At 36.7% G+C, this 15,702-nt stretch overlaps 1 protein-coding gene across 2 annotated transcripts; it reads right to left on the reverse strand.

The window, feature by feature from the left end:
* Window positions 1-8,850: 8,850 nt before the first annotated feature.
* LOC131537599 (uncharacterized) lies at window positions 8,851-15,364 on the reverse strand. 2 transcript variants are annotated; one of them, XM_058771173.1, is made up of 5 exons: window positions 15,084-15,364; window positions 13,766-14,194; window positions 10,401-10,566; window positions 10,191-10,306; window positions 8,851-9,910 (listed from the first exon to the last, which is right to left on the reverse strand). In XM_058771173.1, exons 4-5 carry the CDS (start codon window positions 10,269-10,271, stop codon window positions 9,251-9,253), a joined length of 741 nt encoding a protein of 246 aa, XP_058627156.1. In that variant the 5' UTR covers window positions 10,272-10,306; window positions 10,401-10,566; window positions 13,766-14,194; window positions 15,084-15,364; the 3' UTR covers window positions 8,851-9,250. The 2 variants fall into 2 exon arrangements, with proteins under 2 accessions (XP_058627156.1, XP_058627155.1); XM_058771172.1 differs by having other exon boundaries at window positions 10,191-10,566.
* Between the last annotated feature and the right edge of the window lie 338 nt (window positions 15,365-15,702).

Raw genomic sequence — 15,702 nt, forward strand, 5'->3', positions numbered from 1 at the left:
GGAAACGTTTGACCTCTGTAATTGCAAACAAAGGCTACTGTACCAAATATTAACATTGATTTTCTCAGGTGTTCAAATACTTATTTGCAGCTGTATCATACAAATAAATAGTTAAAAAAATCATACATTGTGATTTCTGAATTTTTTTTTTTAGATTATGTCTCTCACAGTGGACATGCACCTACGATGACAATTTCAGACCCCTCCATGATTTCTAAGTGGGAGAACTTGCAAAATAGCAGGGTGTTCAAATACTTATTTTCCTCACTGTATTTGCATATATGATCACCCCACAGCAGATCTATACAGGTGGAGCTGGGAAAGGTGGAGGGTTTCTGAAGCACGCTGCAACTGCTACAGCAAACACTAGCCAAGTATTTGAATGTAGAGCAGCAAGCTCCTTGGCTGCTGATACAGGAGAGAAGCAATCAGCTGTGCCATGTGACAATGATGTCAGATTGAGTTTTACCTATCGGACTGCGCCATCTAGAGTTTCATGCCAGAACTTTGTATTTTTAGTATTTGATTTCAGTTAACCCTCTAAGCGCCAAAGTCGCAAAATTGCGACAAGGCGTCATACTTCATTAAACAGATTGTAGTTCCTAATATGGTGTAATATCTCATTTGTATTCCCTACCACTAGATGGCAGACATGTAGTCCTTCGATTCTAGACCAAAATTGTTCGAGGAAATAGCAGACAAAGTGAGCGTTCGTGTCATTGATGCGGAAGCAGTTCAGTAGTTCAGTAGGGTTATGCGCAACAGACTTCCGTATTCTGCTAACCAGGTCTCCTTGCTTCCGGTTCACGCATTTGCAAATGCCCCGTTAAATATGAAGCTGTTTTACTCGAGATGCCTTCAAAGTAGACACTAAAGATAATCATTACCAATGTCCATCACATATGTGGATTGATATATAAAAGTTTTTTATTTTTATTATTTTCAGTAATATTTATATATAAAAGTCGAATAAAATGTCAACAATAAAAACATCTAGCTAATTTAACTGATTACCTTAAAAGTCCATTGATATCGCCATTATTTAATATTGCTATTAATACGTTCTCCGACAAGCGGAAGCGATGAGACCTGTTTTCCGGGTTTGGTCAGGTGACGTTCGACATATACCCTGTTCATAGCATCTGAGTAAATTGTGAGATTTGTGAGAGAAAATCGCCAAATGGCTAATAAAAAGTTGTACTGTGAGGAGATGTGTTGCAAATGTTATTCGCCTATTCTAACTCTGAAGGGGAATATTTGCCTTTGGAAATGACGATCGGCCGTCTAATGATCGCGCATCTCCCGGTACATCTTTGCATAAGCAATGGCGCCGCCGTAAAAGGCGAGAGTGTTCACGAAGCACCATCAAGTGATCATTTCGAGCCTTTGCCCAACGAGGATGAGGGTGGCAGGGGTGGACGTGGTCTTAGGCTGCATTTACACTGCATGGTTCAAGTGACCCAATTCCGATTTTTTCCTCCCATGTGGCACAGATTGGATATGGCCCACTGTAGGCAGGAAAAAAATCGCATGGATTCCGATATTCTCCGATCGGTTTCAGGCCTCATTCATATGTGGAAATAAATCAGATTTGAATCAGATACGTGCATTTGCGCCTGCCGTGTAAGCGGACAAATTGGATATTCCCCTGTAAATGCGACTCCTATGTCATTGAAAAGTGAGTTTTTTTTAACATTTCAGGGTACAGACCTGTAACAAATGAAACATCTCTAGTTGAGTAGCAGAGTATTCATTTCGTTCGTTTGTGTTAAATAAAAGGCGATCTGATGCTGAATGTATTGCTTTTGAAATCATGCTGAGTGCTCGCTGCTGCTGCTGTTGTCAGTGACGGCGTCTCGTGCTCAGAGGAGCGCTTCAGTCCCGTTCGTTCAGTTGAAACCACAAAATAATTGCACACAAACATATCCCTGCCTTTGATATACAATCACTGATGAACACATTTGGTTTTAATTACTAAAAAACACAGTCGATGTGACATGTTTAACATTATCTACCACCTGAGTATTATTCCACTCGCAAGCTTTCAGCGGAGCTGCGTACATCACGGTCCTGAAGAATTTGTACTAGGATATATAATTATTTTGATGTAGGCCTATAGATGTAACTATTGCATTAAAAACGTTTCTATATGAATTCCATGTCAATAAATTAAATTCAATGTACTATTTAAATTTATTTGTGATGTCATATGCTATTTTTGGCTTGTTTCACCAAGTGCAGTGTAAAATGCACACATCGGATACGGGCCACTTTTAAAAGAAATGTAAGCACGTCGTCCAAAAAATCGGATATAGTCACAAAATCGGAATTGGTCATAAAGACTTGCAGTGTAAATGCAGCCTATGTGTCCATAGGAGAGGCACAGCGTTGCTGATGATCGGCCAGACTGCGTCTTTTTTTTCTGATCGCGCGCGCACTTAAAGGGTCGCCGGCAGACAGTATGGGGTAGGTCTGTGCGTTGTGCCATGCAATGAGAGGTGTCATACTCTCAAGAACTATAAACTGTCACCTAGATACCTGATTGGGCAGATAGCTGGTCAACCTGATAAAAAAAATAGGTACATGTATTTTACTATGGCACAGTAATATAGTAATAATTTGCTACTTTCTCCTGTTTTACTGTTGATTTCCTCTTTTCATGATCATTTGGAATGAGGATAAAAAGACAAAAAACAAAACAAAACAAAAAAAAAACATGCAAATAAGTTCAAACATCCATTCAATATCTATTATTTCCTGAATATTACTGATGAACTGATCAAAAAGTAGGCTACTGTTCACATGTGTTTTACTACTATATAGTATAGTAATATAGTAATAATTTAGTACTTTCTCCTGTTTTATTGTTGGTTTCTTCTTTTCCTGATCATTTGGAATGAGGATAAAAAAAACATGCAAATAAGTTCAAATATCAATTCAATATCTACTATTTCCTGAATATTATGAAATTCAAGAGGGCCACCCCCTGATGACATCACAATATGCAAATTAGATGAGTATATTTACAGCCCGCATAAACTTTAGGTCATGCCCAACATTTTTCTAATTTACAGTAGATCTCTATCTTTAAGCCCTTTCAAGCTACAAGCTTTTGAAATCTTGATGTCAAAATCCAGCATTTTTTTTTTTCAAAAAAAACCCCTGGCGCCTAAAGGGTTAACATTTATTTTATTTCAAGTAACAAATGTTTTTTTTGTTTTTGTTTTATTTTTTACTGAAGAGGATTAGGGCCAAGCAATAATCAAAAATTAAACCATCTCAAGATTAAAGTCATTATAATGCTAGATTAAACTCATTACATTTCGAGAAAAATGTCAAAATAAAATGTTGAGAATAAACTCATTAAATTTCAAGAATAAAGTCATTGTGTTTCGAGAAAAAAGTTGTTAAACTTCTAGAAAAAAGTCGAAATAAAATCCTTAAAGGGGTCATATGATGCGATTTCAAGCTTTCCTTTCTCTTTGGAGTGTTACAAGCTGATTGTGCATAGACAAGATCCCTGAAGTTGCAAAGAGTGAAGTCTCAAAACCAAAGAGATATTCTTTATTAAAGTTAAGACTCTGACACGCCCCCTAAAACGGCTCATTCAAACACGCCCCCACATGTCTACGCCACGATGTGGAAACATTTGCGTAAGGCGTGGTTTCAGTAACAGCAGTAGTGCTGATGCAGCCTGTCAGGGATACACTGTGTGTTTCTAGGCGAAAGCAAAAGCACTTTATTTGGCCTTCCGAGAGTAGATGCATTTAGGAATCATTAAGATTACTTACATCAGAACAGCAACACATTTTATTGATAACAGTTTCGTGAACCTAGGAGAGGAGGTAATCCTGACTTTGCTATGACAATCTGGCGCTTCTGAATCAGCGACTGTATGTTTTGTTATTAGTTTAAGTATTTGACTGTTCAAATGTGGAGTTTTGCGCGTCGTGACAAGGGGCGCAGCACACGAGCTGAGCTATCTTAATCGCGGCTTGTGTGTGCTTGTGAGAGAGAGAGAGAGAGAGGGTCACATCACAGTGGAGTCAGCTGTCTTAATCGCGGCTTGTTTGCAAACACATACAAGCTTCATCACTGTGTCTGTCACTTGACTCTGTTCTCGCAATTATGGAAAGGGGCGTTACATTTCCGACTCGTGCTTGTGGTGTTCGGCCAATCACAATGCACTGTGCCAGTTGGCCAATCAGAGCAGACTGTGCTTGTCGGAAGGAGGAACTTTGTAGAAAAAAAAAAGCGTTTGAGAGAGGCGGGGCATAGAGGACCTACAATAATGTACAGTATTTTAAAAATAATGTGTTTTTTGAACATTGAAGCATGTCAACATATTCTGTTACACCAAATACACAAAATAATGATCTTTATAAAAGCATCATATGACCCCTTTAAATTTAAAGAAAAAAGTCAAAATAAACTGCTGAGAATAAACACACTCATGTCAAGTTCATTTCATCTCGTTGGACAGTATCAAGCGGCGTCTGCAGTGGTGTAGTTTGGAGATTTTTGTCAAAGAGTCAGTTGTGGTCTGCGAGCCATAAGCTCCCGACCACTGCAATAGAAACTAGAGCCCACTATAGTTTAAGACATAGCTTAGACATGGCAAGTTTAAGACATGTTAATCCCGTGGCAGAAACAGAGAAATAAATAGAAACATAATTAGCGTAGCTGTTGTTCCATCCAAGCTAAAATTATTTGTTCAACCTAAGGTAAAGTAATAATAATGTGCTTTTGATCAGATATAATTGTAGTAGAAGATTATGAGATGCATTACATGAATGGTTGGCTAAAGAGATGTGTCTTTAATCTAGATTTAAACAGAGAGAGTGTGTCTGAACCCCAAACATTATCAGGAAGGCTATTCCAGAGTTTGGGAGCCAAATATGAAAAAGCTGTACCTCCTTTAGTGGACTTTGCTATCCTAGGTACTACCAAGAGTCCAGAGTTTTGCGACCTTAGGGAGCGGGTTGGATTGTAGCATGATAGAAGACTAGTTAGGTACGCAGGAGCTAACCCATTAAGGACCTTATAGGTAAGTAATAATATTTTGTAACTGATACGGAACTTAATAGGTAGCCAGTGCAGAGACAGTAAAATTGGGGTAATAAGATCATATTTTCTTGACCTGGTAAGAAATGAATGAGGCATTTATATAGCGCTTTTATTGTGTATTGCAATACACCCAAAGCGCTTTACAATCATGTGGGGGGGGGGGGGGTCTCTCCTCAACCACCACCAGTGTGCAGCATCCACAGGACAACGGCACCAGTGCGCTCACCACACACCAGCTACAGGTGGAGAGGAGAGAGAGTCATAGAGCCAATCAAGTGGATGGGGATTATTGGGAAGCCATGATTGACAGGGGCCAGTGGAGGGAATTTGGCCAGGACACCGGAGTTACACCCCTACTCTTTACGATGAGTGTCATGGGATTTTTAATGACCACAGAGAGTCAGGACCTCGGTTTAACATCTCATCCGAAAGACGGTGCTTTTTTACAGTATAGTGTCCCCGTCACTATACTGGGGCGTTAGGACCCACACAGACTGCAGGAACTCCCAACCAGGTACTGACCAGGCTCAGCCCTGCTTAGCTTCCATGGGCAACCGGTCTTGGTCTGCAGGGTGATATGGTTGTGGATTCTAGGACTCTAGCCGCTACATTTTGTACTATCTGTAGCTTGTTTACTGAACAAACACCTAGCAGTGCATTACAATAGTCCAGTCTAGAGGTCATGAATGCATGAACTAGCTTTTCTGCATCTGAAACAGGTAGCATGTTTCGAAGCTTGGCAATGTTTCTAAGATGGAAGAATGCTGTTTTTGTAACATGGGAAATATGATTTTCAAAAGACAAGTTGCTGTCTAACATAACACCCAGATTTTTGACTGTAGAGGAAGTAACAGTACATCTGTCTAGTTGCAAATTGTGATCCAAGAGATTCTGTGTACTGTTTTTTTGGTCCAATAAGTTATATCTCTCTCTTATCTGAATTTAAGAGGAGAAAATGATTGGTCATCCAATCTTTTACATTTTTAACACACTCTGTTAGCTTAGATAATTTAGAAGTTTCATCTGGTCTTGTTGCGATTATATAGTTGAGTATCATCAGCATAAAAATGGAGACTAATCCCGTATTTTCTAATAATATTACCAAGGGGCAACATGTACAGTATATCGAAAATAGCAGAGGACCTAGGACAGATCCTTGTGGTACTCCATACTTGCACGCTCTCATCCGCTGTATTTTTTTTCTCTTCTCCGTCCCTGCAGCTCTCTTGGTTAGCTTAGAGTTAATCTCAGCCGCAGAAGTCACGCCCAAAGACCGTTGGCTGAAAGTCTGATGCATATCGCCAGTGTTGGGTAAGTTACAAAAAAAAGTAATCCACTACAAATTACTAATTACTTCTTTAAAATTGTAATTTGATTACATTACTGATTACTGCATTTAAAAAGTAATCAGATTACTAATTAATTTACTTTCAAGTTTACTTTTCAAGTCATCAAACCTAAAAAATACACTACAAAGAGAAACTCATAATTCTTTCATTAATTTCATATTGACTGAAAAAAATAAGTAGGCCTATTAATTGTATACCTTGATTCACTCCGAATATCAACAAAACTTTTCTTTTATTTATTTTTTTGGTTTTGTAAAATAAAGAAGACAAATAAAGCTGGGGACACACTACACGACTGTCATGCCGATTATGAATGGAATTTGGTTTTGAGGATGGATCATGCCTAATCGGACCGGGTCTGTTCCAGTTGGGCTCAGTCAATGTTTGCAGTCGGTAGAAAAATTTGCATAGTGTGTGGTGTCTAAAGATACTAATCCTAGAATTCAAGAACCAGTCGTTGCCAGTCGTTTTCACAAAGATTTTTTTAAACACGTTTAATATTTGCGACTGGGCTGATGGCGTCACTGTTACCCTGGAGACGGTATGTACTGACACAAGGAGATAATGGCGACAAAAAGAGTTTGCGGTGTAAAAGTACATTGGACAACTCACATGGAAGAAAAAATGATTGAACTTTGGCAAGAACATGAATGTCTTTACAACGTAACATCAAAGACATACCACAATCGAAATGACAAAGAAAATAGCTGGGCATCAATCGCTGAAGCATTGAATGTATCAGGTAAGCTTTCTTTCGATACTATTTATTAGACTATCCATGCAAATATTCCAGTTAGTGTAATAGTCAGCTGTCCCAATACTACGCAATGTTACGCAAAATGAAAACAAAAGTGAATAAGCTATATCTGTACGTATTCTCAATCTGTGATTTGATAGACGTTTTCTGTTTATTTGCAATGGGAGTTTCTGAGTGGTAACGCAATTTCTAAACCAAAACCAAAATGATAACCTGTCGGCTGTCCCTCCAAAAAAAAACAAACAATAGAAGCCCAATAGAAACCATCACATAAATTCCAATGGTTTCCATTAAAATACCATTATGAACCATTAGCTTTTTCCAGTAAAACATTACAAAATTCCTTTTTGTAGTGTAAGTATTTCTTATTTATATTTTTATATACAATATATGATAATAATCATAAAACAACACAAAATGGACAAACTGTAGAATGTATAGATGACAAGTTTTTTTTTTTTCTTTTGTTGAAATATTTGAGGTAAAATGTAAAAATTCTTTACCAGATACACCTCCACTTGCTCTGCAAGAAGGGTGCCCCTTCTCTAATTTCTTTCTTATGTCATCTATGGCTTTTAAATTCACAATATTGTTCTAAACGTTTCTTTATAGCTTGATCCATCAATTAAAGAATATCTGGAGGATGAGGAGTCAGATGACAACCCCCTCGATCAAGACGACCTGTCAGAGGAAAGCAACTCCTTTACCTCTTTTGAACAAGAAAACCCTTCTCAATCAAACACTCCTCTGATTAATCAGGGCGAAAATACTTCAAAGCTAACAAAAAAAATGCCAGAGAGAATTAAAAGGCAATGACATTGAACTTCAAAAATTGGCTGTCCTAAAGCAAATGGCTAATATCGTTCAAAATACAAGCACTGATTTGTTTACTTTATTTGGACAACAGGTAGCTGACGAAATTAGAAAAATCAAAGACAATATGACCCAAACTACACTAAAAAGAAACATTATGACTATGATTTATGATGCCCAGGAGTTAGAAATTTACACCCAACCACAACATGCCCCATCATACGCATCCTCTAAATATCCACCTCCTGGGTACCCATCAACAAACCCAACTCTATCTCAGCCACCTGCTAGGTATTTAACATCACAAGCGCCATGCCAACACTCTAACGTAGCACAGCAGGGTGAGCCTCTGGCATTTTCAAGAATGCTTACTAATTTAGAGGAGTAAAAAGACAATGAACCTTGAACCTACCCAAGACACTAATTTCAGTACAGTTCAGTTAGAGTTCATGTAAAGGGTGTTTTTGTGTCTTTACAATTATTATTTTTTAAATATAATTTACTGTTATAATATGGCAATAATTTACTTACACAATGCATTCTAAATGTTGGAATAACATAATCTAATCCTATTGCAAGTATTCTTTCAAATGAATTCCCATTTGCCTCTCCAACTTTTGGCCATATGTGTTTATACAATACATATTTATAAGTATTTATTAATGTATTTTTGAATTTGTAAATGTAATGTTTTAATTGTATTGTATTTATTTCTCTTAACTTTGTTTGAAATAAATCTACGAAACAACTACAAATCTGAATGTTTTATTGATTTTTATGTTTTGAAAATAATTAAACAGAATGTTACTCATAAAGCACCATTACTTAACAGTCAATATTAGTAGTCAACCACTTCAGCCCACAATGAGATTCATCTTCATAAGTATCATATAAGTTGTTCTGTGTAATAACGGGTGATCACTAAAAGCACATTTAACTATGCTATACATAGTATACTAATAACATCTGTAAGGTCTTTCCTGGTTTATTTTGCATTAATATTCATGTGTGCAGACAAAATAGACAAAAAAACTAAACTAAACTAAACTGACAACTAAAACTGAAAGTGGACTTTTCATGTGTTTTGGTGGTACTGGTACAGGTATAAATTATTTAGAGATATTTGTCCTGCCATGGCACAGCTCCTGCTGGGGACATAAAGTAATCCTTAAGAACATTTTGCAGGTGTTTGGCATGATGGCTGGCATTGTGTGTTCTTCCTCCTCTCCAAGGGTGCAGTGCTCCTTGTACTTCCCTTCTCCACTTACAACACAAATACTCTGTCTGCAGTTTCACGATCTGCTAGTCCTGGTGGGAGGTATGCCTCAGACCCACAATGCCCTAAGTAATTGTGGAGACACATAGCTGCCATAGTTACTTTGGTGACTTTTTCTGGTGATAGCAGCATTGTTGATTGAAACACTCGCCATCGGTTGGCAAGGATCCCGAAGGCATTCTCTACAACCCTTCGTGCCCGAGAAAGGCGATAGTTGAAGACTCGCTGGTCAAACTCCAGCTGTCTATGTGGGGAGGGCTTCATCAGGTCTGGCCGAAGTGGGTAAGCCTCATCCCCCGCTAACACAAAGGGAAATTGGATGTTTGAATTTGGCAGTGACTTTGGTTGTGGGACATGCAGCAGCTCTTCGTCTAATGCTCTTTTAAGGTCTGAGTTCGCAAACAGACCTGCATCAGAAACTCTGCCCTGCGTGCCTACATTCACATAAATAAAATTGCAGTTTGCATCGATGGCTGCCAACATAAGGATGGAAAATCTGCATTTGTAATTTCTGAATGTACTGCCGCTGTGTGCTGGTGGCTGGATATAAATATGCTTTCCATCCAGGGAGCCCAAGCACTGAGGAAACTGCCATTTGTCTTGAAAGCCTTTGGCAATCTCCAGCCACTCTTCCTCAGTCCTGGGTGTCTGCAAAAGACAAAACAAAAAAAACTTAAAATAATTGTTTGGGCTACTTACACACCTTGGACATATAACAGATCAAAAAAGTGCAATCACATTTCTCATTGATTTTAGTTGATTCTCCAAAGTAACAGAGACACTGTCCTGACAGTAGATCACTTTTTAATGTAAAATTTGTAAAATAAGAACAAAATGCATCAGCCTGAAAACTAGAGCTAGAGGTTTAGAACAATGACACATCAATCAAACTGAGATAAAGCAATTTTGTAATTATACAAATATGTACCTTCAGATAGTCCTTTTTTAGAACACGATGGAGGGCTTCACATGTCTCTGCAACAATCATGGAAACAGTGCTGGCCCCCATCCTAAACTAAAAACTGAGGGACTTAAACGTTTCACCTTAAAAAAAGATAACAATGATCCATACACACCTTCATTCAAAAATGAAATTAAATGGTCTTAAAGCAGCCCAAATCACATACAAATGTCTTACCAGTTGCCAAGAAGCGCAGTGTTACGGCGAGTCTCTCCTTTACAGTGATGGCTGATCTTAATCTAGTGTCCTGTTTTGAAATGTGAGGCTCCACTTTTTCCAAGATGAGACTGAAGTCATTCGACGTCATTCGGAACATCTTCCTGAACCCTTCTTGGTCCTGAATCTGTTAATATTACACAACAACAAAGAGTGTGTGAGACAGAGAGAGACAAAGTGAGATCAAAGGCAGAATCTGAAACTGTTAAATATAGTTAATTGAGCCTAAAGGCTAAAATCAGATCACAACCTGGTGGCTCATGCCCTGATAAAATGTTTTTTATATATATATATATATATACATACATACATACATACACAGTCATGGCCAAAAATATCGGCACCCTTGGTAAATATGATCAAAGAAGGCTGCATTGTTAATCCTTTTGATCTTTTATTAATTTTTTTTTACAAAAATCTAATCATCTCATCAGCCATTATAGGAGAAAATTTAGAGCTGATAAACTGGCAAATGGAGGTTTCAAAAAGTATTGAATAAAAGGGCGCCGTTAATTGTGGCCAATGTGTATTAGAGAAAAACATTTCGTTCATAATGATATTTCCCCCCATTTTAAATTCTTATTGTCCAATGAAAGGTTAGTTTTTTTTGTGACATTTGCCGATATATTTGGCCATGACTGTATATATACACACACACATACCTATAACCTAAACCTATATATATTGTTTTTGGGGGAGGGGGTTATGTCTGAATTAGATTGGGGGTTTGACTGTAATCATTATGCAAAAACTTTATTAAAAAAAAAAAAGAAAAAAAAAACTAATAAAAAAAAGGAAGAAAATATAAACATTAACAACAACAAAAAGGTTTTTGATAATGTCTATATATATATATATATATATATATATATATATATATATATATATCCACATTCAAAACCTGATCAGAGAAATTGTCTGAAACTATGGAATACGCGGCTGTACAGACACCTAGTGGTTACATCATGGCATTACATATTTTGTTAATTTCTCCGACCAGAGAGTAACGGTTCTGCCTCCATTAATTGGATTTTAAATGTGTTTGCTCTATTTTTAACTTAAATATTGCATTAATAAAGTAATAATAATAATAACAAATGTGCATTTGTATTATTTTACATATAAATGATGAAACGACCAAAAAAAAAAAAAAAAAGTTCAGTCTCTAGGCTGATGGGGAAACTTACCGCTCTGCAACTTTGTTCAAAAAAGTTACCCCGTGTATTATCAGCCAAACAGTACCAGAAATTAGTGTTATTATGTATATATTTGAAAAAGAATATATGCGGGACATTCCACCGAATGGGTGACATTTGCTTCCAAAACTCTTTAAAAAAAAATAAAAAATGTCTATATTTTTTAAAGACTGAATCTAGTAATACACATATTTAACTATTCAAAATCTGTATTGGTCAATCTCAGGTAACTTTATTTAATTTTTTACACAATTTTTAAGTGGAAGATGCATGCATTTTTCTCAGTCCTGTTACCAAAATTCTAATGTCTTTTAAAAAGCATGTTTAAAATGATGTCAACAAATTCCTTGATTTCCCCCTCAGGCAGGTGTTTATTTTAATGAAATTGTTGGTTTCATGGTCAAAAAACATTATTTTTATCATAAAAAGTCACTATTTATCTACAGAAGGTGTATTTTTCTTAAGTACACGAACCCATTTTTTTTTATTTTAAAGGCAACTCAAACCTCAAGCTTATCAATTTTCTATGAAGCAATATATTAAACAATAGGATCAATTATGAACCAAACTTAATTAAAAAAAATAATGGTTTAACTTTATTTTTTAAAGAAAAAACAATTTAGTAACAGGAATGAAACTGGTAACAGGAAGGAGTATCCATTATATTAGTATACAGGTTTGACTACACATGTGAGGTGTTAATGTCCGCACTGATACAGTGAAAGTGTTGAACATTGACTAGTGAGCTGCTAAAAAAAAGCCAAATCATGTTTCTATTTAAATGTAGCGGTCTGTTGAGGTTTTTGTTAGGGTTATGTTTAAGGGTAGAGGATAGGTTATAAGATAGTATATAAATAACTAAAAAATAATAAATATTAAATTAAAATTAATATTAAAAATAATAAACATAAATAATATCTTTTCAGTTTTTCTGTGGATATTGTTTTCTTATAGCGCAGCTCACACTCAAACGCCATTCCATATATGAGTCTAATACATAATTGCCACAGGACAGAAATCATACATTTTCTGTCATACCTGCAGGAAAGTAATATAAAACAACAATGCAGGAACAACCATAGGTTTTCTCTGGGCAAAAGCATTGTCTCAGTGTGGATAGAAGGCCAAAACATTGAGAAAAAGATGCATTTTCAAATGTAGATCTAGATTAATATGGATGTAGCCTAATATTTACATTAATAATTCTGATGACACTACTCACTCCTGTTACTTTTACTCAGTTACTATATATAAGTATAGGATATGAGTAACAGGACTGAAAGTAACAGGATTGAGATTTTAGGATAAAATTAGCAAATACATATAATCTAGCCACATTATGACAAAATGAAATTATGAGAATGCTCAGCAAATTATAGTAATTCACAAAGATTTGTATTTTTAAAATAAACAAATAACATCTAAGAAATAATTTAGGTAACAGGACAGTATATTTATAATGACACTCTCAGCTACCGTTACAATATCTTCAAATATACAGAAAAGAAAATAAGACCACATGCTTTCGGTAATTTCATTGCCTTCAGAAGATCCAGATGTTGCAATATTATGTTGAAAATGTGTCTTGTGGAATTTTCCCAGTTTTTTAGAGGGGGGGAATGTGTTAGGGTAACAGGACTGAGTGAAAACCAGGGGACACGACTAAAATGTGTATTTTATCCAAAATATTATACATTTATTTTGAAATAAATGTATGTAAAGCACAGATGGGATATGGAGGTACACAAAAATGCGAAACAAACATGAATTCTAAAGGATTTTAAACATTATATTTAATGTAAAAATGTAGCATTAGACACTGGGGACATGTACAAATGCTGTGTTTTAGGTAGTTTTTAATAATTTTTTAAATTATATATTTTAAACTTACAGTTAGATTAATGTGCAGGACACTTTGTTTAATAATAAAATGTATTTTATAGGTAATTTGTATGCATGTTTGTACCTATAATGCCCTGGGGACAGAAATGTTCCCCATTCGGTGGAATGTCCCATATACCTGTCAAAACAACTGTATAACGTTGAGTATGTTCGTCTATATCACTACACAGATCGTTATCTTTGTCTATCCTAGCCAAAAATGATCTTAATTTAACAAAGTTTACTCACCTCTAATTCTTTCTGTAGAGTGCAAAGTCCACGTTGCCTCTCCATCCAGGACCGCACCCACATCCTGCGGGTTTTTCCTCTTTTTAGATTTTTTTCTGCACAAATTGCGCTAGGTTTGTATTGATGTCCATCTTTGTTTACATACAAGATCTCGTGCAGTTGAGTTATCGCGAGATCTGTGGATTCCACATAATTTTTCCAGTCCTGATGCGCCAGTCATTAAGTGTGTTGTGTAGTGGAGTGACTCAGTCATTAGGTTTGTGCTCCTTTCTGATCGTCAAAGACGAAAATCTGCTCAAGTTGATGGAAACAGTTATTAAGTGTGTTCAGGTCAGTCTTAGAATGTTTCAGCTGGTCGTGTAGTGTGTCCCCAGCTTAAGGTGCGCTTTCTGCATTCTGTCTCCGTGAATATCTTCCTGAAATGAGTCACTAGAATGAACGAAAATGACATGAGAAATTCAGTATATCTAAAGAAAGACTTAAGTGTCTATTATTAAATTAAGTAAGTCATATCGAAAACAAATATTCTCTGATAAATATAATCCGTATGAAACCAACGCGAGGTAGTCTTTCCCGTCTGAGCTCACCTATAATGTGATCATGCCCACGCACATCGCACGCTATAAGATAATCATCCACGCGAAACCAAGCTTGAGACGCGCAAACATGTAAACACTCATGTCACCTCTGTAGAAAGGTTCAAGTTCATCTCGGCTACTTTTCGTTTTTGTACGAAGACGCGCTGTGAGGATTCAATCCAGCAGTTGATCTCATTCTGATGAGTCATTTCATTTTTTACTTTATTAGTATTACTGTGACATAAACTTGTACACATTCACTTGTTGAACTTTTCCAAACTATAATGCCAGACTAAAATATGTCAAGTGCAACATTTTGAAATATGATATGCAACCTTTCATAGCATCTAAATGCAGTGGCGTACCGTGGGGTTTCAGTCAGGGCCTTCAGTAAGCAACTGTAAACTACATGTACACATCTCTGTTACAACTAATGCAGCCATATGCATATAATGCACATTATGCCGCACACAGGCTCTCAGCAACAATGACGGCTGATCAACAATTTCAACAGTAGGCTAGATTAGGGTGGGTTAAATGCAGAGTAAATTTCCCTACATGGATCAGTAAAAGTAATCTGCTATGCACATTCACGTCACCCTAATGACGATGCGCCCAAAGCAGCAAAACTGTACAAATGCTGGACATCCACATACTGCACCACAGTATTATCAACGCACCATGTACACCTCCATAACAATGTGCATGATACAATACTCATCAAATAATAAAGCACTCACCTGTCACTTGTAAATAAAGTCCATGGGTCTGTCATTCCGTCCCTTTACTCAGATTAAAAAGTAAACACGTCAACAAAATAACTTGTGCTCGGTGCTAGCTGTTAGCCACTCATAGTTGCAATCTTTAAAATGGTGCATAAAAACTTTGCTGGCCTTTGTTAGCGAATTCGGTTAGGTGTTGGTCTTCCTTTCTCAGTTATTCTCTTTTGTCTGCAAAAGAGCGCCTTGAAAAACAAGATCTGGTGTAGGTGCCGATGACTGCGGCTGTCGTTTTCTTTTAATTGAATTTCACTTTCATTCCTTGGAAATCCCTGAAGGGGCGATCTAACGCTGGGGGTAGCACTGGGCACGTAGCTAGACCCAGAGGGCGGGCTGTCATTGAACGTCAAAATTTGATTGGCTGATGATTCTGACACTAATGCTCATAAACAAATCAGATGTGACGTCTTTCAACAAAAGGGTAGCACTATCTGTAGTGCTGGCCTCAGACTTTTATGTAGGATATTCCAGTTCAACCGGAACTAAACTAATCATAGGCAATTTTGTGGACATTACACAAATGAAAATGATACCTAAATAATCAATAAAAACATTTTTCACACAATTTTATTTTTTATAG

Source organism: Onychostoma macrolepis, chromosome 03 (assembly GCF_012432095.1).
Source record: "Onychostoma macrolepis isolate SWU-2019 chromosome 03, ASM1243209v1, whole genome shotgun sequence".
In the NCBI taxonomy this organism is placed as follows: domain Eukaryota; kingdom Metazoa; phylum Chordata; class Actinopteri; order Cypriniformes; family Cyprinidae; genus Onychostoma; species Onychostoma macrolepis.

What these genes read in the sequence shown, in the direction of transcription:
- LOC131537599 (XM_058771173.1), bottom strand. Translation starts at nt 10,271, where the DNA reads ATGGGGGCCAGCACTGTTTCCATGATTGTTGCAGAGACATGTGAAGCC. An exon ending in TAAAAAAGGACTATCTGAAG is followed by an intron (nt 9,911 to 10,190) that starts GTACATATTTGT and finishes TGTCTTTTGCAG; the next exon opens with ACACCCAGGACTGAGGAAGA.